General features: G+C 35.1%; 1 protein-coding gene across 3 annotated transcripts in view; it reads left to right on the top strand.

The window, feature by feature from the left end:
• Positions 1-3,651: 3,651 nt before the first annotated feature.
• The window catches only part of LOC111060305 (retinol-binding protein pinta), a 112,618-nt gene continuing 89,151 nt past the window's right edge, over positions 3,652-27,118 (top strand). The window contains exons 1-3 of one of the 3 annotated variants that reach the window (XM_039435359.1): positions 3,652-3,687; positions 4,358-4,566; positions 19,888-19,930. In XM_039435359.1, coding sequence (XP_039291293.1) covers positions 4,465-4,566; positions 19,888-19,930 — 145 coding nt within the window. In that variant the 5' untranslated portion in view covers positions 3,652-3,687; positions 4,358-4,464. Of the gene's footprint in view, positions 3,688-4,357; positions 4,567-19,887; positions 19,931-22,941; positions 23,054-27,118 lie in introns of those variants that run through there. The other 2 variants (XM_039435396.1, XM_039435381.1) reach the window with 2 other exon arrangements.

The following is a 27,118-nucleotide window of genomic DNA, read 5'->3' as shown; positions in this document are numbered from 1 at the left end:
AAAGATTAATTAGAGCCTATCCTACATGTCAGTACTAAACTTTCATGAGGAAGTATATTTAATAAAAATATACTACTAATAAAAAATAGCAAAATGGGTTTAAAGCCCAGAAGAAAACTATAACCTAATTATATATGGCTTATGGCACGATATGCAATGAAAGATGAGAAAATGGGACATAATTTGCTCTAAAAAACCTAGTTACCTAATATGATACCTGACAAAAAATAGACATAATTAAAATATGTAATACATGATGAAAAAATATACCGCAAGCAAACAATTATTACACTACAATAGATAGATTCTAGAAAAGTTGAGTTTTATCAACAATTTAAAGATTAGGAAAATAAGCTACTATTTTAACTTCCAAAATCATTTCAGAAAAAATACAAATTCAAATGACTATGGACAAGATTGGTTAAGATATGCATCATAGAAGAAATTTACTGAACATTACACAAAGACAGGAAAGAATCAAAATTTGAAACGATTAAGGGCCAAGAAAAATAGGCTACAGGAAAGAAAAAAAGACACAATTATGGACTCTTACCATACACTGCGTAGTGATTATGCTATTCTGAATCCCGGCATAACACAGGATTCCTAATCATAACATAGTGCCGGGGAATACCCTTTCATCATGTGATTCACAGTCATCATCTTGTAAGTAAGCAACTTGAAACAACCTTTGAATACTAACACATCAATGGTGACTTTGTGCTTTGTTTTCTTCAAGAACATAATTTTATTCATGGGTTCATTTGTTTCAACAAAGCCATTTTGCTTACAAAAGTCAGTCATGTTCACTAGATAATGCTTTGCATACACCTTTTCAATTTTCAGTTGAAAGTTGAATTCATCAACTTGATTCAAAGCAAGATTCATTTTGTTTACATTGTTCCTAACCTCTACAGAAACCTGTCTCATGTAAACATTCACTTTATTTACTGTTTTCCTAACATTCAATTTGACAATACTACTTTCTTTACTGTTGACTTTCAATAAAGACAACTCCCTACCTACTACATTACTCAATTCTACTATCTCACTAGGATTTACTTTTTCAATAACAGTAACTAGGCCTACATTATCTGAAACTTGAAATAATTGATCTTGTATCTTAACACTACTATCATCCTGCTTCAACTTGCTTTCATCTTCATGATTATCTATCAATGTTTCATGTGTATCTTTTAATAGAAGGTTTATACTAACCTGCTCTAGTCTTATTCTAGCAGATTCTTGCTTCATATCATCAAACCTAGCACTTTGATCTTGTTTCAAATTATCAATCTTAGCATTTTGCTTATCAAACCTAGCATTTACCCAAGTAGCACAGAACCTAGGCCCAACATTGAAAATTAGTTGGCATTGTTGGGGATTGGTTGGTTGGGGTGCCAACCAAAAGCCATTTTTGGCCCGACCAATAATTGCAATCAATGGGCCAACTAATCTGTTTTCTTTGGGGCCAACCTTTAATTGCATTCATTCGGCCAACAGATGTGATTATATTTTGGGCCAACCAAAAATTGCATTAACATCACTGTGCATGTTATCATTATGCTTGCATCTATTTTATTATATTATATTATAATGAAATGTGTTTTGCTAAGACCACCACAATTACTACTAATTATTATAGGCAAGCTAGTCGACTACTACCGTATTTAATATATAACTTGGTAGGTAGCCTACTATTTATTATAATAAATAATATTCAATATAAATACCGGTATATCATAAATTATATATAGGCTATAATAAATTATTTTCTGGGGTCTCACCTCGTCAGCACTCGTCATAATCAACCAATTATTGCTAACTTGCTAAGAAGTAAGTATGAATAAAGGTGCGTATGGTACAGACTTTTGTTCCGCTCCAAGACCGAACGTCCCTCCAGCAGAGCGATTGATGATTGACAGTGAGCAACAATGGTTCGACCGGGGAACGCGAGAAGATCTACCATCTTCCGTAACGTTCATGATCAGTGCTAGTAGAGAGCGGAGGCGGAGCGATTGCTGTGCGATGGTGGTACGTGGGCGGTACGAGGGAGGAGCGTGCTCGGTGCGGGTTGGAAGCACGAGTATGTGTACGCAGCTTAAGGATAAGATAGTCGATGCTTTAATTAATCAAAACTCAAACAGCAATTCCATATAACTATCGATAGCCATCTATCTCACCAGCAAACAACATTTTTTGTTATAAAAGCGATGTCTTGAACATCAAAAGTCTGAACCTCAAACTTCTAAAAAATATTTTTGATACCTCGATTTTTGATATCTAAATAGAAGATTAATGTTTTTCAAAGTAGGCTCACCTTAATGGTAATTGGAAATACAGTATTGATATAAATATCGATAATATCGGCTTCAGAATATCGATACTCGATATTCGGCCACTCATCGGCTGATGGCTGATGCCTTGTGGCTTGCTCGTTGGTTGGCTGTAGTTGCATTTGCCTGTCTGCCATTTTGGATTGCTGTGTAGTATTTGCTGATCGTTGTGCATTCATTGTGGATTGGTGAGTAAAACATCTTTATATTCTTGATTAATCACTATATTTATGATAATCTATAAAAGCAATATCGTTTTCCATGTTATTATCAAGTTTATAATTATTTTAATGCAATCAAAATGATCTTGAATTCTTATTGGGATGGGCTAGAAGCATGCTCCACTTTGTTTTTACTGGATTATACCTTACAATCATGCCATTTTTTATAAAATTTTGTTCCTTAAAAAATAAGTAATTTGCCTCCTGTAAAAAACATCTATCATTTATATTAATTAAGTCAGAAGTTTTAAAATTGCATTTCTCATCTTTTCATAGATGTATAATATGGTTCTTGATATTTATATATTCTCTATTCAGATTGTTCCAGCAAGTTCACACTTGGTGGACTTTAAAAATTCCTACGTTTACACTGATCTTTTGAATTCAATGATTCAAACTATTATTTTAATATTAGCCTACCTCGATCAAACTATAGAGGAATGATAAGTTACAAGTTTTAGGCTACTTTTAACGTGCTATTTCTATGATCAAAACCCCAATCATAACTTCTTATTTGCTAGGTTAGTTTTGTTCTAGTTTAGATTAAGTTATTATTATATTCTCAGCATAAATGCACAGTTACGGTACTCTTGGAGTTGTGACTAGACAGGTTAGGCTAGCTTCTGAAAATAGGTTTTGTAAGTTTATTATTAGGCTATAGGCTATTTAACTTGATTAAAATTAGAACTAGATAACCTAATAAGGTCAATTTATTTTCTAACTAAATTGTGGGAAAATGACCACCACTTGTTATTTATTGTCCTAGTATAACAAAAAGTTGAAATGAATTCAAGGTTTATTTTTTAATTCATTCAATTATTGGCATGAAAATAACTTGGAAAATTTATTATAAGATTTATCTTAAGATGGTACCTATCATACTTGACTGTTAACTTATGCCATCTAGATGCTACTAGTATGGTAACTTAACTCATTTCTACTTAGCACAAAGCATTTCATGTTGTACATTGTATTTCATTACAGAATCATTCATAGCAGGGGATTCAGATTTGGAGAAGCCGATTGAAGAGTCATGCCTGGTCTCTTCAGAACACACTGCTGGCCACAACATATCATTTACTCCTCAGGTACAAACAGTGGGCATTCAGTTACTTCAAGTTCATCTAAAGGTACACTATTCATTATTCAATCTTGGATCAACTTTTTATGTAGAGTACTGAGTATAGAGTTATATAGCTATCCTAGAGTACCTAAACTGTAATTCTAGGATAGTTTTAGTGAGCTTGTGTTTCTCAACTTTTGGTTTTATATTAATATTATCACTATATGCCAGTAGTGAGCTGTTTTATAGTGACTTATTCTCTTATTTCAATAAACCAAAAATACATGGAGATTTAAAACCACAAACTAGCAGGTAACAGATGGGGGCCTAGCCCATTGCGTCATTGTGTTGCTGGGAATAAGTTATTTGTTCTTCAGTGTAGAACACTGCAGTCACTTGAATAATGATAATCTATTGTTGATTTCTGTAAAATTGGAGTGCCATAAGAAATTTTTGTTTTGTTGTATCTTTTCTGAAAATCAACCACCAATGTTTCTTTAATCTATATACTTCAATCTATAAAGATCTTCCAAATTTCAAAACTGTTCAATCTTCTGTTCATTAGATATCTTGCTTGAAGATAGAAACAATGACAAGAACAAGGAGAACTGGGTGGTCAATGATTCCTTGATAGAGAGACTTGAATATCATTTACTACAATGGGGTATGTGCATCCGCGCTCTTAATAGCAGTAGAAATCACAGTAGAAAATTTAATATCATTGTTTTTTTTTTCAGGGCTCGATGTTCTTGCAGGCCATTTAACAAGGATAAATAGAAGATTGGATGATATTGAAAAGAATCAGAGTGAAATTTTAGCAAGGTTGTGTCCAACAAAGCCTGCTATGAACATTATTCCTCCTGATATAAAACTCCCCTGCGAAACATTGGACGAGATTAGTGACTTGGAAGATTGGTTGCTGGACGACACTAATAAACAATCTTTGGTGAGTAGGCCTAAACTACTAAGTGAAGCTCAAAACCAGTGATAAAATTGATAGATTTTATTATTGGTATAAGATTTTAGACTACCATCAAATAATAATAAGTAGGGGTAAAAAACCTTTTGACCAGCATAAAAAGTGATTGACCGGGTATTTCTAATTGTCCGATTCGTTTCAAATTTGGCATACAGGATAATATACACATATTGAACATACTGTTGAAGTTTCATTGAAATATAATGATGTTCAGGGGTGGTTAGGGGTAAAAAACCCTATTGACCAGATTAAAAAGTGATTGACCGGGTATTTCTGATTGTCCGATTCGTTTCAAATTCGGCATACAGGATGATATACACATATTTAACATACTGTTGAAGTTTCATCAAAATATAATGATGTTTAGGGTGGTTAGGTGTAAAAAACCCTATTGACAAGCATAAAAAGTGATTGACCGGGTATTTCTAATTGTCCGATTCGTTTCAAATTTGGCATACAGGATGATATACAAATGTCAAACATACTGTTGAAGTTTCATCGGAATATAATGATGTTTAGGTGTGGTAGGGGTAAAAAACCCTATTGACCAGCATAAAAAGTGATTGACCAGGTATTTCTAATTGTCCGATTCGTTTCAAATTTGGCCTACAGGATGATATACACATGTCAAACATACTGACAAAGTTTCATCAAAATGAAATGATGTTTAGGGGTGATAGGGGTAAAAAACCCTCTTGATCAGCATAAAATGTGATTCACTGGGTACTTCTAATTGTCTGATTCATTTCAAATTTGGCATACAGGATGATATACACATATTAACATACTGTTGAAGTTTTATCGAAATATAATGATGTTTAGGGGTGGTAGGGGTAAAAAACCCTAATGACCAGCATAAAAAGTGATTGACCGGGTATTTCTAATTGTCCGATTCATTTCAAATTTGGCATACAGGATGATATACACGTATTAAACATACTGTTAAAGTTTCATCAAAATATAATGATGTTTAGGGGTGGTAGGGGTAAAAAACCCTATTGACCAGCATAAAAAGTGATTGACCGGGTATTTCTAATTGTCCGATTCATTTCAAATTTGGCATACAGGATGATATACACGTATTAAACATACTGTTAAAGTTTCATCAAAATAATGATGTTTAGGGGTGTAGGGGTAAAAAACCCTATTGACCAGTATAAAAAGTGATTGTCCGGGTATTTCTAATTGTCCGATTCATTTCAAATTTGGCATACAGGATAATATACACATATTAAACATACTGTTGAAGTTTCATGAAAATAATGATATTTGGGGGTGGTTAGGGGTAAAAAACCCTATTGACCAGCATAAAAAGTGATTGACTGGGTATTTCTAATTGTCCAATTCGTTTCAAATTTGGCATACAGGATGATATACACATATTTAACATACTGTTGAAGTTTTATCAAATATATGATGTTTAGGGGTGGTTAGGGGTAAAAAACCCTATTGACCAGCATAAAAAGTGATTGACCGGGTATTTCTAATTTCCGATTTGTTTCAAATTTGGCATACAGGATGATATACACATGTCAAACATACTGTTGAAATTTCATCAAAATATAATGATGTTTAGGGGTGGTTAGGGGTAAAAGCCCCTATTGACCAGCATAAAAAGTGATTGAGCGGGTATTTCTAATTGTCCAATTCGTTTCAAATTTGGCAAACAGGATGATATACACATATTTAACATACTGTTGAAGTTTCATCGAAATATAATGATGTTCAGGGGTGGTTAGGGATAAAAAACTTTATTGACCAGCAAAAAAAGTGATTGACCGGGTATTTCTAATTGTCTGATTCGTTTCAAATTTGGCATACAGGATGATATACACATATTAAACATAATGTTAAAGTTTCATTGGAAAATAATGATGTTTAGGGGTGGTAGGGGTAAAAAACCCTAATGACCAGCATAAAAAGTGATTGACCGGGTATTTCTAATTGTCCGATTCATTTCAAATTTGGCATACAGGATGATATACACGTATTAAACATACTGTTAAAGTTTCATCAAAATATAATGATGTTTAGGGGTGGTAGGGGTAAAAAACCCTATTGACCAGTATAAAAAGTGATTGTCCGGGTATTTCTAATTGTCCGATTCATTTCAAATTTGGCATACAGGATAATATACACATATTAAACATACTGTTGAAGTTTCATGAAAATATAATGATATTTGGGGGTGGTTAGGGGTAAAAAACCCTATTGACCAGCATAAAAAGTGATTGACTGGGTATTTCTAATTGTCCGATTCGTTTCAAATTGGCATACAGGATGATATACACATATTTAACATACTGTTGAAGTTTTATCAAAATATAATGATGTTTAGGGGTGGTTAGGGGTAAAAAACCCTATTGACCAGCATAAAAAGTGATTGACCGGGTATTTCTAATTGTCCGATTCGTTTCAAATTTGGCATACAGGATATATACACATGTCAAACTGTTCTGTACAAAGCTCAGGCTAGAGCTACTAGAGGACTGTAATTTACTATTCAAATAATCAATTACAAGCAAGGGGCAAAATTTAATCTTCAATTTGAGCCAGGTTTTTTGTACAGTTAAACTCTGCATTAATGAACAATAAAAAAGAGCAAAAACTCACCAGATTTAATCCAATTTTGTCTACTTGCCCTTCGAAGCCTTTATTAGGTGTTTTGGTCAGATCATTGGGTGGGAAGAAATCTGGGAGAAGAAAGGTTTGCTTCCGGGCTGCCTTTTCGTGTTGATTCTGTGTTCCACTTGCAGGTCATATACTGTGGTTTGAACAAAGCTCAAACTGGAGTCTTTATAAATTCAAATCCAATTCAAATTAATTCAATTTTAACACTATTTACGCTGTTATACTCAATTCACACACACTATACTCAAACAACAATCTACAAGAAATTTCTGATTGAAATTACATTACAAAATACAAATTCGGTCTTGCTACAAGACAAAGGTGTGACAAAACAAACCAAAAATGTACGAAACAAGAACGACTGAACGACTTAACAAGAATGACTCGGGCTTTTTTTCTCGACAAGCCAAACAGCTGGACGCTCGGCACTGGTGCCAACAAACCTGCTATTGGCAGAACTGTAGTCAGGGATTTGGTGCTCCAATTCGAATGCTCTGGCCAAACCATACCCCCGCCTCTGAAAAACTATTTTTCAGCCAAGTTACAAAACTGAAAAACCAAAGAAAGGAAAAAATCCAGACATGCCAAAAAGAACAAAAAACACCAACACCAAAAAACAACACAAAGAAAAAAAATGCAACAAGCACAACAACTATTGAGTTGGGAGTGGATACAATTTTGTTACTGGTCTTTTATAAATACCAGTTTTTAGGCGAACACTCGCCACTCGAACCTCGCCGTCACTTCCCGGAAACACCTGTTCGATGACACCCAGTGGCCACTGCAATGGAGGTGTGTTTGGTTGGTCCACTACCACAACCGTTCCCACACTGATAGAAGTGGGTGATTTCAACCATTTTTTACAACTTTGAAGTTCGTGCAGGTACTCTCTTCTCCATCGGTTCCAGAATGATTGAATAAGATGACCAATCAATTCATACCTGGTGAGACGATTCACAGGGACGCTGTCCACGTCCCACATGGGAAATGATTTCAACAGTGTTAGAGTCAAAAAGTGCGCTGGGGTTAAAGCCAGCGGTTCACACGGATCCTCACTCAGTACACACAGTGGGCGGGAATTCAGGACACCTTCAATCTGCACCAATACAGTGTTCAGTTCCTCATAGGTGAGAAGTTGATTGCCAATTACTCGGAACAGATGCAACTTTACAGATTTGACATTTGCCTCCCACAGACCTCCAAAATGCGGTGAACCAGGGGGAATGAATTTCCATTCAATTTTGTGTTTGGCGAGTTGACTAGTCAATGTGGTTTGAAACTCGGACGAGTTCAAAAGTTGAGATATCTTTCGCAACTGTTCCTTGGCACCTACAAAATTAGTACCACAATCGGAATACATCACACGACAGGGTCCACGACGTGACAAAAAACGACGAAACGCAGCTAAAAACATGGCGTTGATAGATCCGATACCAACTCAATATGTACCGCCTTTGTTGCCATACACACAAACAGACAAATGTAGACTTTCAAAACACAAGGATTACGACGTCTCATCATAGTAATACGCAAAGGACCAGCATAATCCACACCACAATTTTCAAATGGTTTGCATTTTGACACTCGACAAGCAGGCAGGTCACCCATTTTTGGAATGATTGCATTATTACTAGGTCAAACACGGAAACAACGATTACACTTTAACACACAAATATGAATAATAGAGCGAGCAGACAGTATCCAGAATTTCTGTCTGATCAAGGACAACAATAACGAGGGTCCAGCATGACAATTCTTCTTGTGATGATAATCAATCAACATCGATACGAAAGGGTCGGATTTTGGTAAGATCATCTGATGACAAGTCTCAAATTCCAGTCCAGCATGAGACAAACGACCGCCGATGCGAATCACACCTTTATCAATGAATGGAGACAGGCGACGTAGGCGCATAGAACAATCTTCTCCCTTCTCTAATTGCCCAAATTCAGATGAAAAATGTATCTTCTGTACCACTTTACATAGATACCTCTCAGCAAAATCGAAATCTGATTCTTCTGATTGGGGTAAGATTCGTAAGAATTTGAGAACAAGAATTACAATTCTCAAAAGACAACCATAATCCGAACAACGACCAATCAATGAATATACTGCATTGCTGTTAGGAGATTTTGTGACTGTCAACACTGACGGTTTTTTCGCCTCCGCTGGATCCACGATCTCTTCCATTTGAGTTCGGATGGGCCAATCGCATTCGTCCTCTGATATCCATGATGGACCTGAGAGCCACAATGGAAAGTTCACAAGCTCAACTGGTGATAAACCTCTAGACAAACAGTCAGCAGGATTTTCAATTCCGGCAACATGCATCCACTCCTGTATACAAGAATCCTGTATTTTTGCGACACAATTACCAACAAAAGTTTGCCATTTCATGGATGGAGCATTAATCCAACACAAGGTGACTGTAGAATCAGAGAGTGCGACAATACGAGACACATGACAACGTTCACTAATAATAGTGACTACTGAATTCATGAGTTCTGCCAACAAGAGTGCTGCACACAAGTCCAGACGAGGTATTGAAACAACTTTAGATGGTGCTACCTTGGACTTTGAACACAATAATACAACTCTTGACTCCTCGCTCTCCTTCTGCGACTTCACATAGATAACTGCACCATAACCAGACAATGATGCGTCACAAAAACCAATCAAACTGATGTGAGAATCCTGAAACAAACAACGTGACGTGGAACAGCAAATTTCAACAATAGAGGCAACTCTTTTTGACAATTCTCCCAAAGAGTGCATATAGACTCAGGCGGCTTCTCGTCTCAATCCACTCCTAATTTCCACAGTTTCTGGACAAGACATTTTAGAAATAATGTAAACGGTGACAAGAGACCAAGTGGATCATAGATATGAGCCATCACTGACAGAATAGAACGCTTAGTAGCGACAACCTCACCACTCTTGATGGAAAACTGAAACATATCAGTACTAGGTTGCCAATTCAATCCCAAGATAGCCAAGGAGTTGTCTGCTTCGAAATCCTTGTATGAAAACGATTTCTCTTCCTCCGAGAATTTCTCCAACATGATGGTGAATTTGAAGTCCACTTTGTGAGCGAGAAACCTCCTCCCTCAAACAGCTGCTTGGACTGACGATACAGCTCCGCGGCCTCTGACTCTGTGGCGACAGATGTGACTAAGTCATCCATGAACATGTCTCTTGGTATTCTCGCCTTGGCTGCTGGAAAACGATTTCCATCCTCCTCTACAAGCTGGTGGACGGTGCAAAGCGCCAAATATGGAGAGCTTGAAACACCAAAAACAACACAATTGAGCTGATAAAATTTCGATCGGATCCTCCGGCAAAAAATCTCCACAATACACACTGATAACGACGGCAGGAATCCTCCACTAATATCTGTTGACACATTTGTTTAATGTTGGCAGTTAGTGCGATTGGGAACAAACGAAAATTAACTAACAAAACAAAAATGTCAGTCTACAATTTGGGACCAGCATGAAGAACCTGGTTCAATGACAAACCCGATGATGTTCTGGAACCAGCATCAAATACAATTTGGATGGGCGTGGTAGTGCTGCTTGCTTTCACGATGGCGTGATGCGGTATGTAGTAACCACCTCGGTCTGTCTGATCTGCTACAAACGACATGTGACCCTGACATAGGTAATCAATCAATATTTCATGATATGAAATACGAGTATTGCTGTCATGCTCTAGTCGTCTCTCCAAAGTCAGCAGTCTGCGTTCGGCGACAGCATACGAATCCCCCAAGCTGCTGGGCGGCTCCGCAAATGACAAGGCAACAACAAAACGACCAGAATTCACATGATGTACAGACTTCCGAAAATTTACCTCACACTCCAACTCTTCCGGTTTCAGTTGACAACTTGGTGCAGGGCACGATTCCAACTCCCAAAAACGTTCCACAAAACTATCCAACGATGGACTACTAACGAATGGACTACAGATGGCTGTAAAACAATTCGACACATTCGTTGTTGAAGTGAGAATCAGCGCTCTTCCCATCAGAATGTGACCAAAGACACTATTAACAGTCATCAATTCGTGCGATTCACCTATACTAGGACTCCCACGCAGCAAGTGAGGAAATAACTCCGCACCAATGATGCCATCTATTCTACTAGGAAGGTAGAATTTGTCGTCAGCCAGTGTGAGATTTTCAAGATGATGAAGTTTGGATCTGTCGATTTCACAAGAAGGCAACTTGTTGATGACTTTATCTACCACTGTGGCATCCATCGAAAACTTGACGGTAGGATCCAACTTCGACTGAATTGACACACAAGTTTTGAATTTACCTCGAACTTCACTAGTACCACCACCGAATCCACGAACAACGGTTTTCATGGGCTGGAATGGTAGTCTCAAACGCCAACACAATTTGGCTGTAACAAAATGACACTGACTCCCGGTGTCAATCAAGAAACGAACATCACAAAGCTGATCATTACAATCTCGAACATGTGCAGTGACGGTCGACAACACAACGGTCGAATTTTCTACATCGTTGGATGTAGAACAACAACTAATAGGTGATGTGCCACCTGCCTTGGAGTTTGACGAGGACGCAACACCTTCATTCGAACTTCGAAGATATTGGACCTTCTGCTGATCGTTCAAACTCTTGTTGTCATGTACCAATGCCTTAAATAGTTCATAAAACACCGACCATTGAGTCTGGTTCCCATCAAATTTCGGAAGGTCGATTTTAGGCAGTACCGACTCGGACATGACCGGCTGTGCACTAGCTGCTGAAGCTGCCGAAGATTGAGCAATAGCATCAGTTGCCTCTCTCTGTTTGAGAGTGTTAGCCGCTACTTCAATATACTGAAACAGATCTAGATGTGAGTCGTTGAATGCTACAACATGGTCTTTATTAAATTCAAGTTCCAACTCATTAACCACTAATTCTGTCTTTTCATAATCCGAAATGGTCTGAGACACCCGAGGATACAACACTAAAAATTGCTCAGCAACTTTTGGATCAGAGACATTTTTAGACAGTTCACAAATTCTTTGCAATTGGGCATACAATTTAGTTCCAGTTTAGCGCGATGCACCCTGATTTGTTTCTGTAATTTTTCCTCCATCTTGAACTCATACACAAAACAATTCAGCCCTGACAATACAAAACAACAGACAATAAAACAAGAATGAGTTCAAAACTAAATGGAAGGAAGAATCACGACTAGTAAGTTATCAAAGTTAAACTTTGATTATCAATTCACAAGATAAGTTACTGCTGAAGACAAAACTATATGATTAGATAATGTTCTTCCAACAACTCACAAACAAACGATAACTTGTTGAATTGAACAAACAAAATCATGCTGTGATTAACCTTCACTAACATGTATAACAAAATGTACAATACAAATTTCCAACAAACAAACAAATTCCCGAAAAAGAGCACAATGAGCCTAGTTTCAGGAAAATTACAATTTTAACTGAAATAAATTTAATTTCAGACAAATACAAATTGACAAGAAACCTTGCTCTTAGAACAAGGCTACAACAAACTAAGTTGAGCATAGATCAGACCATTCTCAACATGCCAACATTGGACAAATACGAAACTCTGCATTAATGAACAATAAAAAAGAGTGAAAACTCACCAGATTTAATCCAATTTTGTCTACTTGCCCTTCGAAGCCTTTATTAGGTATTTTGGTCAGATCATTGGGTGGGGAAGAAATCTGGGAAAAGAAAGGTTTGCTTCTGGGCTGCCTTTTCGTGTTGATTCTGTGTTCCACTTGCAGGTCATATACTGTGGTTTGAACAAAGCTCAAACTGGAGTCTTTATAAATTCAAATCCGATTCAAATTAATTCAATTTAACACTATTTACGCTGTTATACTCAATTCACACACACTATACTCAAACACAAACATATTGTTGAAGTTTCATTGGAATGTAATGATGTTTAGGGGTGGTAGGGGTAAGAAACCCTATGACCAGCATAAAAAGTGATTGACCTGGTATTTCTAATTGTCCGATTTGTTTCAAATTTGGCATACAGGATGATATACACATATTTAACAATCTGTTGAAGTTTCATCAAAATATAATGATGTTTAGGGGTGGTTAGTGGTAAAAAACCCTATTGACCAGCATAAAAAGTGATTGACCAGCGTAAAAAGTGATTGACCGGGTATTTCTAATTGTCCGATTCGTTTCAAATTTGGCATACAGGATGATAAACACATATTTAACATACTGTTGAAGTTTCATCAAAATATAATGATGTTTAGGGGTGGTTAGGGGTAAAAAACCCTATTGACCAGCATAAAAAGTGATTGACCGGGTATTTCTAATTGTCCGATTTGTTTTAAATTTGGCATACAGGATGCCAATTCATCAAAATATAATGATGTTTAGGGGTGGTAAGGGTAAAAAACCCTATTGACCAGCATAAAAAGTGATTGACCGGGTATTTCTAATTGTCCGATTCGTTTCAAATTTGGCATACAGGATGATATACACATGTCAAACATACTGACGAAGTTTCATCGAAATAAAATGATGTTTAGGGGTGGTAGGGGTAAAAAACCCCATTGACCAGCATAAAAAGTGATCGACCGGGTATTTCTGATTGTCAGATTTGTTTCAAATTTGGCATACAGGATGATATAAACATGCCGAACGTACTGACGAAGTTTCATCAAAATATAATGATGTTTAGGGGTGGTAAGGGTAAAAAACCCTATTGACCAGCATAAAAAGTGATTGACCGGGTATTTCTAATTGTCCGATTCGTTTCAAATTTGGCATACAGGATGATATACACATGTCAAACATACTGACGAAGTTTCATCGAAATAAAATGATGTTTAGGGGTGGTAGGGGTAAAAAACCCCATTGACCAGCATAAAAAGTGATCGACCGGGTATTTCTGATTGTCAGATTTGTTTCAAATTTGGCATACAGGATGATATAAACATGCCGAACGTACTGACGAAGTTTCATCAAAATATAATGATGTTTAGGGGTGGTAAGGGTAAAAAACCCCATTGACCAGCATAAAAAGTGATTGACCGGGTATTTCTAATTGTCCGATTTGTTTCAAATTTGGCATACAGGATGATATACACAAATTAAACATACTGTTGAAGTTTCATCGAAATATAATGATGTTTAGGGGTGGTTAGGGGTAAAAAGTGAAAAAGAAAAAAACCCTATTGACAAGCATAAAAAGTGATCGACCAGCGTAAAAAGTGATTGACCGGGTATTTCTAATTGTCCGATTTGTTTAAAATTTGGCAAACAGGATGATATACACATATTTAACATACTGTTGAAGTTTCATCGGAATATAATGATGTTCAGGGGTGGTTAGGGGTAAAAAACCCTATTGACCAGCATAAAAAGTGATTGACCGGGTATTTCTAATTGTCCGATTCGTTTCAAATTTGGCATACAGGATGATATACATATATTCAACACACTGTTGAAGTTTCATCAAAATATAAGGATGTTTAGGGGTGGTTAGGGGTAAAAAACCCTATTGACCAGCATAAAAAGTGATTGAGCGGGTATTTCTAATTGTCCGATTTGTTTAAAATTTGGCAAACAGGATGATATAACATATTTAACATACTGACGAAGTTTCATCGGAATATAATGATGTTTAGGGGTGGTAGGGGTAAAAAACCCTATTGACCAACATAAAAAGTGATTGACCAGGTATTTCTAATTGTCCGATTTGCTTCAAATTTGGCATACAGGATAATATACACAAATAAAACATACTGTTGAAGTTTCATCAAAATATAATGATGTTTAGGGGTGGTTAGGGGTAAAAAACCCTATTGACCAGCATAAAAAGTGATTGACCAGGTATTTCTAATTGTCCTATTCGTTTCAAACTTGGCATACAGGATGATATACACATATTTAACATACTGTTAGAGTTTCATCAAAATATAATGATGTTTAGGGGTGGTAAGGGTGAAAAACCCTATTGACCAGCATAAAAAGTGATTGACCGGGTATTTCTAATTGTCCAATTCGTTTCAAATTTGGCATACAGGATGATATACAGATATTAAACATACTGTTGAAGTTTCATCAAAATATAATGATGTTTAGGGGTGGTAAAGGGTAAAAAACCCTATTGATCAGCATAAAAAGTGATTGACCAGCATAAAAAGTGATTGACCTGGTATTTCTAATTGTCCGATTCATTTCAAATTTGGCATACAGGATTATATACACATTTTAAACATAATGTTGAAGTTTCATCAGAATGTAATGATGTTTAGTGGTGGTAGGGGTAAAAAACCCTATTGACCAGCATAAAAAGTGATTGACCAGCGTAAAAAGTGAATGATCGGGTATTTCTAATTGTCCGATTCGTTTCAAATTTGGCATACAGGATGATATACACATGTCAAACATACTGTGAAGTTTCATTGGAATATAATAATGTTAGGGGTGGTAGAGGTAAAAAACCCTATTGACCAGCATAAAATTAATTGACCAGCTTAAAAAGTGATTGACTGGGTATTTCTGATTGTCCGATCCATTACAAATTTGGCATACAGGATGATATACACATATTTACATACTGTTGGAGTTTCATCAAAATATAATGATGTTTCGAAGTGGTTAGGGGTAGAAAACCCTATTGACCAGCATAAAAAGTGATTACCGGGTATTTCCAATTGCCCGATTCGTTTCAAATTTGGCATACAGGATGATATACACATATTTAACATACTGTGAAGTTTCATCGAAATGTAATGATGTTTAGTGGTGGTAGGGGTAAAAAACCCTATTGACCAGCATAAAAAGTGATTGACCAGCGTAAAAAGTGAATGATCGGGTATTTCTAATTGTCCGATTCGTTTCAAATTTGGCATACAGGATGATATACACATGTCAAACATACTGTTGAAGTTTCATTGGAATATAATAATGTTTAGGGGTGGTAGAGGTAAAAAACCCTATTGACCAGCATAAAAATTAATTGACCAGCTTAAAAAGTGATTGACTGGGTATTTCTGATTGTCCGATCCATTACAAATTTGGCATACAGGATGATATACACATATTTAACATACTGTTGGAGTTTCATCAAAATATAATGATGTTTCGAAGTGGTTAGGGGTAGAAAACCCTATTGACCAGCATAAAAAGTGATTACCGGGTATTTCCAATTGCCCGATTCGTTTCAAATTTGGCATACAGGATGATATACACATATTTAACATACTGTTGAAGTTTCATCGAAATATAATGATGTTCAGGGGTGGTAGGGGTAAAAAACCCTATTGACCAGCATAAAAAGTGATTGATGAAACTTCAACAGTATGTTAAATATGTCTATATCATCCTGTATGCCAAATTTGAAATGAATCAGACAATTAGAAATACCCGGTCAATCACTTTTTATGCTGGTCAATCACTTTTTATGCTGGTCAATGGGGTTTTTTACCCCTAACCAGCCCTGAACATCATTTTATTTCGATGAAACTTCAACAGTGTGTTGAATATGTGTATATCATCCTGTATGCCAAATTTGAAACGAATTGGACAATTAGAAATACCCGGTCAATCACTTTTTATGCTGGTCAATAGGGTTTTTTACCCCTACCACCCCTAAACACCATTATATTTTGATGAAACTTCAACAGTATGTTAAATATGTGTATATCATCCTGTATGCCAAATTTGAAACGAATCGGACAATTGGAAATACCCAGTCAATCACTTTTTATGCTGGTCAATAGGGTTTTTTACCCGTAACCACCCCTAAACATCATTATATTTTGATGAAACTTCAACAGTCTGTTAATAATGTGTAGACCTTTATCATCCTGTATGACAAATTTGAAACGAATCGGACAATTAGAAATACCCGGTCAATCACTATTTACGCTGGTCAATCACTTTTTATGCTGGTCAATAGGGTTTTCCACCCCTATCCACCCCTAAACATCATTTTATTTTGATGAAACTTCAACAGTATTTTTTATTTGTGTATATCATCCTGTATGCCAAATTTGAAACAAATCGGACAAATAGAAATTCCCGGTCAATCACTTTTTATGCTGGTCAATAGGGTTTTTTACCCCTACCACCCCTAAACATCATTATATTTCGATGAAACTTCGTCAGTATGTTTGACATGTGTATATCATCCTGTATGCCAAATTTGAAATGAATCGGACAATTGGAAAAACCCAGTCAATCACTTTTTATGCTGGTCAATAGGGTTTTTTACCCCTACCACCCCTAAACATCATTATATTCTGATGAAACCTGTACAGTATGTTTGACGTGTGTATATCATCCTGTATGCTAAATTAAAAACGAATCGGACAATTAGAAATACCCGGTCAATCACTTCTTATGCTGGTCAATAGGATCTTTTACCCCTACCACCCCTAAACATCATTATATTTCGATGAAACTTCAACAGTATGTTTAATATGTGTATATCATCCTGTATGCCAAATTTGAAACGAATCGGACAATTAGAAATACCCGGTCAATCACTTTTTACGCTGGTCAATCACTTTTTATGCTGGTCAATAGGGTTTTTTACCCCTAACCTCCCCTAAACATAATTATATTTTGATGAAACTTCAACAGTATGTTTAATTTGTGTATATCATCCTGTATGCCAAATTTGAAACAAATCGGACAATTAGAAATACCCGGTCAATCACTTTTTATGCTGGTCAATAGGGTTTTTTACCCCTACCACCCCTAAACATCATTATATTTCGATGAAACTTCAACAGTATGTTTGACATGTGTATATGATCCTGTATGCCAAATTAAAAACGAATCGGACAATTAGAAATACCCAGTAAATCACTTTTTATGCTGGTCAATAGGGTTTCTTACCCCTACCACCCCTAAACATCATTATATTCCGATGAAACTTCAACAGTATGTTTGACATGTGTATATCATCCTGTATGCCAAATTTGAAACGAATCGGACAATTAGAAATATCCGGTCAATCACTTTTTACGCTGGTCAATCACTTTTCATGCTGGTCAATACGGTTTTTACCCCTACCACCCCTAAACATCATTATATTCTGATGAAACTTCAACAGTATGTTTGACATGTGTATATCATCCTGTATGCCAAATTTGAAACGAATCGGACAATTAGAAATACCCGCTCAATCACTTTTTATGCTGGTCAATAGGGTTTTTTACCCCTAACCATCCCTAAACATCATTATGTTTTGATGAAACTTTAACAGTATGTTTAATATGTGTATATCATTCTGTATGCCAAATTTGAAACGAATCGGACAATTAGAAATACCCGGTCAATCACTTTTTATCAAGGTTTTAGGCAGTCCCGTTTGAGCAGGCATATAACCTGGTGGTGGGAGGCTGAAATCTAATAACTGGTAGTTGTTAGCTGGTCGATTTGAATTAAATTGATTTGAATTCACAAGTTGATGATTTCTATATCTCTGAAATTATTCTGAAAATTTTGATCTCTATGACCATTATTGTTTGGTCCATTTTGGTACCTTCGATTTTGGAAATAATTCCTACTTCCTTGATACTGCTTGTTATTATCATGAAACATTACACAATTCGAATTCTGAAATCTATTCCTATCACCCCTATGTTCACTCTGATAAAAACCTATTGTTTTGTTTTGACTTCCAGTTTGAGCATTGTTATGATCACGGGACATTTGTCTGTTCACTTTTTATGCTGGTCAATAGGGTTTCTTACCCCTACCACCCCTAAACATCATTATATTCCGATGAAACTTCAACAGTATGTTTGACATGTGTATATCATCCTGTATGCCAAATTTGAAACGAATCGGACAATTAGAAATACCCGCTCAATCACTTTTTATGCTGGTCAATAGGGGCTTTTACCCCTAACCACCCCTAACATCATTATATTTTGATGAAACTTTAACAGTATGTTAAATATGTGTATATCATCCTGTATGCCGAATTTGAAACGAATCGGACAATTAGAAATACCCGGTCAATCACTTTTTATGCTGGTCAATAGGGTTTTTTACTCCTAACCACCCCTAAACATCATTATATTTCGATGAAACTCCAACAGTATGTTTCATATGTGTATATTATCCTGTATGCCAAATTTTAAACGAATCGGACAATTAGAAATACCCGGTCAATCACTTTTTATGCTGGTCAATAGGGTTTTTTACCCCTACCATCCCTTAACATCATTATGTTTTGATGAAACTTTAACAGTATGTTTAATATGTGTATATCATTCTGTATGCCAAATTTGAAACGAATCGGACAATTAGAAATACCCGGTCAATCACTTTTTATCAAGGTTTTAGGCAGTCCCGTTTGAGCAGGCATATAACCTGGTGGTGGGAGGCTGAAATCTAATAACTGGTAGTTGTTAGCTGGTCGATTTGAATTAAATTGATTTGAATTCACAAGTTGATGATTTCTATTATCTCTGAAATTATTCTGAAAATTTTGATCTCTATGACCATTATTGTTTGGTCCATTTTGGTACCTTCGATTTTGGAAATAATTCCTACTTCCTTGATACTGCTTGTTATTATCATGAAACATTACACAATTCGAATTCTGAAATCTATTCCTATCACCCCTATGTTCACTCTGATAAAAACCTATTGTTTTGTTTTGACTTCCAGTTTGAGCATTGTTATGATCACGGGACATTTGTCTGTTTACTTTGTAAGTGTCAGTATTGTCAAACTCATTCAACAAACAAATGAACTCATCACTAAATAGTCTAGTCTTAATATTACGAATGATTGCAGCTGTAGATATGGTTTCATCATAATGACCTTTCAAAAACTTAAAAATAGTATCTTTATCTAAGGCTGGAATTAGGTTCTTAGCAATATTGAAACGAGAAATATAATATCAGTAAGACTTTTAGATAAGTTTGGCTTATAATTTTCCAAATCTCAAATCATTTCTAGCAGATGACTGAATATCGTCTGACCACATTCTAGCAATAAATTTCTCTTTAAATTCTTCATAGTTGTTTACATCAAAACGGATGAAAATCCACCAATCACGATGAGCAAAATTTGAATTGAAATTGTTTTCCAAAATACCTTTAATTTTGATCCAGTTTGTGATTTCATTTCTTTGAAGATATTCAGTGAAGTTTACTAAGAAATGCATTGGATTCTTTTTGTCAATTTGCATTTGAAACTCAAACCTATCAAAATTACTATTGTTACCATTATGATTACAAATAGGTTTTGTGAACATGTTTATTTTATTCATGTTTTTCCTAACCTCAGTTATAGCAGCTGTATTTTCTTGACAATCTATTTTCAAAGAGGACAATACCTTGATTTCCCTGTCTACTTTTTCGTTTAAATCTACAACCTCTTTTTCAACATGTTTAATACTTTCATTATTTTTTACATTAATAGCATCTTGTGTCATATTTTGTTGCTCAATTATGATCTTATTTCACGCTTTCAACAACCTCATCGACCTTATCAGAAACTTGAATGATTTTGTTTTGCATTGATTTTACTACATCTAACATTGATATTTCAAGATCATTAGTTTTTTGTTGTAGCTGATCTATTTCTTTGTGATTTTTACTTAATGTATCATTTATCTCTTTTATTTCCTGCTTTGTACTAACCTGTTCTATTCTTATGCTAGCAAGTTCTTGCTTCATATCATCAAACCTAACATTTTGATCTTGTTTCAGATTGTCAATCTTAGCATTTTGTTCATCAAACCTAGCATCTTGTCTGTCAAACTTAGCATTTTGTTCCTCAAACTTTTGTGTTTAAAACGCTATAAGATTTAGATCATTTTTAGCTCCTTCCATACTGGTTTCATTTGATATTTCTACTACTTCCTCTTGAATTGTTACATTTGAAACATTTTCTCTTACAGCTACACTATCGTTTGAGTCATTGTTTAAGGTTAGGTCTAAATCTTGAGATTCTTCATCTACATTTTGAATGTTCCCCCTGGATAAAACTTCATAATTTTTATTGTTCTCCATCTTTCTAATGCGTAAAAAATATTTACTCAGAACCTGAACTCTCTCGAACCGATTCCCCACTCAGCAGCATCTCCCATTCACAATCTATCAAGATATTCTATCCTACTAATAATTTTTCATAACCAGGGATATATTTTGTAGTTTGAGTCCCACACCAGGGCGTACCATTTGACGTGCTACCAATTTATCCTAATAGGTTGGATAGCATTCACCTATCACTTAAGGAAAGTCATTGGTTCCTAATAAGATTATATCTTGATATAACTTATCATGAATGGATCTAATGCTTATGAATAAGAAATCCAGTTCAGAGCAAAATTAAATTATGATTTTCATAATACTTGGGCAATTTACAACAAAAATTCACTGAACAAAACCATTTGACACTTAAACATAGAAACTTACAAGCTAAAATACTTATCTCTTCATATTGAATTCATTTGCTTGGCTACCTCCTCACTACCCTAAACAGAACTGCGAGGTCAAAAATTGTCTTCTAAACTTTTCTTTCTATAGCACTTTGTTGAATGGGCTATGAATCATTATCATAATCATGCTTTGTAAAATTCGTTGAATAAATACGGTAGCAAAACTGTCATTTATTGTGAATTAGTGTATAAGCCAGAATATATTGTAACATACTGAGACATACAAATGGGCGGCTGTAGAAGAAACATTCGTCCAAATTGTCTTGCTACCAATATTGCTATAGTGAGGTCCACGTTATAATGTCAGTGTGTGATTTGCAATGGTGTTGCTATCCTTGTCTATCGTTAACAATTGAGCAGATTGCGCTACTATCTCCTTCACGTATTGCGATGTTGCCACATCGTTTATCAACAATGTAGTAGTTCAACTAATTGAAAAAATATTTAATCTCAATCATGAAAACTTATTATTACATCTTTAAAAAATATATTTTCTTGACAAATAAAATATGATTAACTACTTTTCAACAATAATGAACTGTTAAATTCATCAGATATACTGGTAGGCCTATGAGCTGTTGGGTGGTAAGGCTGCCACCCATGTATAAACCCTTTTCTTCTATCTTCCTACACTGCCATTATAAGGTGGACCCCACTATACTGCTACTGTTCTGTAGTGAGATTCACTTTAAACTGTCAGCATTAGTTGAAAGAGAACAGCATTGATGCTGTTTATAAGTATGCTGACTCACAACCAAGCTGCTCTATGGTGGCATTCTTATTTAACTGTCAGCATTAATTGAACGGGAACAGCATTGATATCATCGTCTGTAGTTGCCATGATGACTGCCAATTATGGAGACCGATGAACTGCAAACCGATGGAACTGCAAACTGCAACTTATGGAGATGCAAACTGATGCTTTTGTTTTATAACATGTTACAAATTCAAACCATCAAACTTTTGTTGTATGTCAAAAGTTTTATAACTTATTTATTTAACACAAAGTTACACAGTGTAAACGCAGCTTTAGTACGGTACTTTCTCAATCATTTTAAAGAATTGTGTTCGGTTTATCAAAAGTCAATAAATTAATAAAGAGCGAAGCTCGGTGCCCCGATATTGAAATTGAAAGTACTTACGATACTGTGTAACTTATAGAACAAGTTTTCGAAAACATATACCGTATAAAATGCAGCAAATCTCAGTTAATTGGTCTAATTGGCATTGACTTCTGTTATCAATTTATTGAAGCACTTGAGTTTATTAATGGTAATTGGTGATTTATTAAGAAACCAGACTGTACTCACTGAGACTTGATAAGCTGGAGAGCTTCATTTTGAGTGACTAATAAGCTGAATGTTGTAGTGGGATTTCACAGTATCAGTAAGTATACTTACAGTTCATATATGAATTTTATAACATTCTATTCGATAATATATTAACTTATTTCTCCAATAATAGAATCAATTCTATATATAACTCATAAAAAACTGGTATTAGGCGATCGAAACATATAACATAGAAAAGATCTGTAGAAAGAATTTTCGGAAATTATGATAAGAAATAAGTTGGGGGCTACCACACCCCAGTGTGGTAATAATAGGTGTTATATTTGAAGGTTATAGCTATGTATAAGCCCTATCAACTGAAATGAGTCTCATTTCTGGAAAAATCGCAGAAGCTCCACAAAAAAATGGATTCCGTTAAATATCTACCTATCATGGTTTTATGAAAATGGCTTGACCGAGTTTTTTTTTTAATTTATACCCTGAATAGTGATTTATAAGCTCTATCAACTGGCAAGAGTCTCCTTCCGGGAGACTAACCGAGGGTCCTTGAAAAAATTAACTTTGTAACCTCCTCCTCATGCATGAGCTAGGTAGGCAGATAAAGCTGTTCATATATAATACATAATGTATAGTATATAATATATATTATACTATATAATATAGACTATAAACCTATTGGCAACCAGACTCGCTACGAAAATTCATCACTCATTCAGCTGAGTATATTGCAGCACTAAATATAACACTTATATAGTGTTATATTATATATTCTTTAACTGATTGGTATAGATGTGAAAGTCACACTCTACACTTTTCCAAATTTTTGGGAAAACACAAAAAACTGTTTCATGATGTTAAAAAAAGGATATTGTTGCAAGTGATTTTTCATGCAAAGCTTGGAATCATACCAACTACTTGCACACAGCTTCAATAAGTTTATCAACTTTGTACGATCTCAAATTAACCAGCTTGTTGTTTTAATGGAAGCTGAAACATGAGACTGTGGTTTAATGTTGAACTGCAGTGTAAGTGCTTTTGTTGAATTAAATAAAACAAGAATTTAACTTAAAATACACGAAGAGTGAGTTTTGTAGCAAAATTTGGTTTAATGTGAATTTTGAAGCAACCTTACATGAATAATGTAAGTTTTGTACCAAAATACATGGGATACAACTAGAACCAAAGAAAAATAAATCTCAAGTGATTGTGATAACATTCTTACCAGGAGGAATAACCATGAAAAAATACTCAAGTATTTTAATACATTTTTAATATATATAAAAAAGACTGTCCATATAGTAGTAGAAATGTGCATAAAATATTATCATTTATCATTTTTTTGTGTATTGACATCAAACTTTGATGTAATTCATTTCTTCAAAAGGCTCACAAGTTGGCTCTTCTTCATCTTCATTAATAGCTCCATCAATCTTCTTCTTCTCTTCTTCTTCTTCTTCTCTATACTTATAAAAGGCTAAGCCCCGACAGACTGAAATCACACCACAGCCCAAACTACTGAGCCTAAAAACTTGAAATTTTGCACGATTGTTCATGGTAGCCTGTAAACATCCACTAAGAAAGGATTTTCAGAAATTTGCCCCCCTGAGGGAGCTGGGGCCCCCCCAAAATTTTGTACTTTTTAACCGCTCATTGCACAGCAAAGTCATGAGGAACTTTTTTGTTCAGCTACGAAAAAAAATTAGATCTATGCAGAAAAATTTCGATCAGGAGCACAGGGGGGTCCAGGAGAGGGCATTTTTCGAAAATTTTGATGTAAAATCACACTACAGCTCAAACTAATTGTCCTACAGATTTGAAACTTTGCACAAATATTCTTCAAACATGCTAGACGCGCACTAAGAACGGATTTTGAGATATTTTGCCTCTAAGGGTTTCAAAGGATGGAAAAGGATCCTATTAAGTAAGGTTATGAACATGGTAAGGTTAGTGCCATATGGAAATGAGATAATTTATTTATTGACATGTGATATTCTAACATATGTTGTAATCATTGGAAATGACAAAATAATATGATAGAAATTCAAAAAAGAACATCTGTTCTATTATTGCTTTCTACCTGATTCCACTCAACCTCAATAATATTGTTCTGATAATTGATAAATATGTTTAATAATAATATTATTATTATTATTATTGATATAATAAAAGTATTGTTTTAATAATTAATTATTATCATTAATATAATAATAGTATTGTTTTGGTATTCAATAAATATTTTTATTTTCACAAACTCTGTATAATTTATAATGGTGAATGTGAAACAGCTGCATCAAATAAATTATCTCAGAAACATATGTTTAGGAAAACCATAGTTTTGAACTTCGTTTTCCTGATGCAATGTATAAGCCTACACGTGGCATGTATGATTAATTTTTCAGCTAGATCAGTTTTTTGAGACTGCTAAATAAACGTCTACAGTTTTATCAATGCTGTATCGGCAATATGAAAACGCATGCAGTTAATATGTCTTTAAATGAAGGTGTTGATATCTACATGATAATTATTCTATACCATTTCTATTTAATTAAAATTTCAAAATTATTCAAGCCTTGATAGACTCACTTTACAGTCAGTCGAAAATTTTAATATTGAAATGAGGGGTATTTTGGCAAGCTGAACAAAAAAGTAAGGTCCTATGCACCTTTTTGATATTATTTCTTCAAATGAAAAATGAGTTTTGTGGGTTGTCAAAACTCCCCCTGAAAGAGAACTAGGCCTATCCATTTTATCCTATCTTTTAGTAAAATAACAATGACTTCTGCATTGAATAACATCTATCTTGCCAACAAGAATCGAACTCTTTGTGAATTTAGATATGACCTACACTTTAGATTTATATAATTCTATTAATAAATTCATGGAAATTGAAGTACTATTTTCAGTTAGTTGATGATTAGTTGATGAAATTGATTATCAATAGAGAAAATGATTATAATTTTATCAATACAGAATTAGTTGAATGAATTGTCGATGTACTGAGTTCTTGGTCAACAATAATTCAATATTGGTATCTATCCAATCATTATTTTTTTCAGAAGTTATTTTATTTGAATTAGAAAATATTTATAAGCTCCTATCAATTTATCATTCGTAACAATGAATTCTTCAAAACATGAATTTAATCAAATAAAAAATTGCCCATACTTCTGTATTCATGCTCGCATGTTTTCCACTTGTGATGGATAGCCAAAATATTGTATAGCGAGCTGCACGGCGAATTGTAATCGAGGGCTCTGATTGGCTGAAAAGTTCAGCGTTCGGAGTGAGGTGAGGCGAGCAGTTAGAACAGAGGCAAGCGGCACGGCGAATGGTTCGGAGTGCGGTACGGCGAATGATTAACAGCTGATTTTTAACATTATGAAACATATGCCCATGTTCGTTGAAAGATGTTCGGAGGAATGCACGGTTTGCTGCGCGGTTCGAGGTTCGGTTTGGCATGTGTGGACGCACATTCTTCTTCTTTTTCTTCTTCTTCTTCTTCTACTTCTTTTTCTTCTTTTTCTTTTTCTTCTTCTTTTTCTTCTTCTTCTTCTTCTTCTTTTTCTTCTTCTTTTTCTTCTTCTTTCTTCTTCTTCTTCTTCTTCTTCTTCTTCTTTTTCTTCTTCTTCTTTTTCTTCTTCTTCTTCTTCTTCTTCTTCTTCTTCTTCTCCTTCTTCTTCTTCTTCCCCCTGAGGGAGCTGGGCCCCCCAAAATTTTCACTTTTTAACCGTTCATTGCACAGCAAAGTCATGAGGAACTTTTTCGTTCAGGTACGAAAAAAATCAGATCTATGCAGAAAAATTCCAATCAGGAGCACAGGGGGGTTCAGGAAAGAGCACTTTTCGAAAATTTTGATGTAAAATCACACTACAGCTCAAACTAGGTAATTGGCCTACAGACTTAAAACTTTGCACAAATATTCTTCAAACATGCTAGATGCGCACTAAGAACGGATTTTGATATATTTTGCCTCTAAGGATTTCAAAGGATGAAAAAGGATCCTATTAAGTAAGCTTATGGTAAGGTGAACTCCACATGGAACTGAGATAATTGACACATGATATTCTAACATATGTTGTAATCATTGGAAAGCTTAAAACAATTTCATCAATTAGCTGATCGAATTGATTTTGCGTTGATTGAGAGCGCAAGCTTACCA

This window comes from Nilaparvata lugens, chromosome 1 (assembly GCF_014356525.2).
Source record: "Nilaparvata lugens isolate BPH chromosome 1, ASM1435652v1, whole genome shotgun sequence".
Lineage (NCBI taxonomy): Eukaryota > Metazoa > Arthropoda > Insecta > Hemiptera > Delphacidae > Nilaparvata > Nilaparvata lugens.
This window is presented reverse-complemented; position numbering and strand designations above follow the sequence as displayed.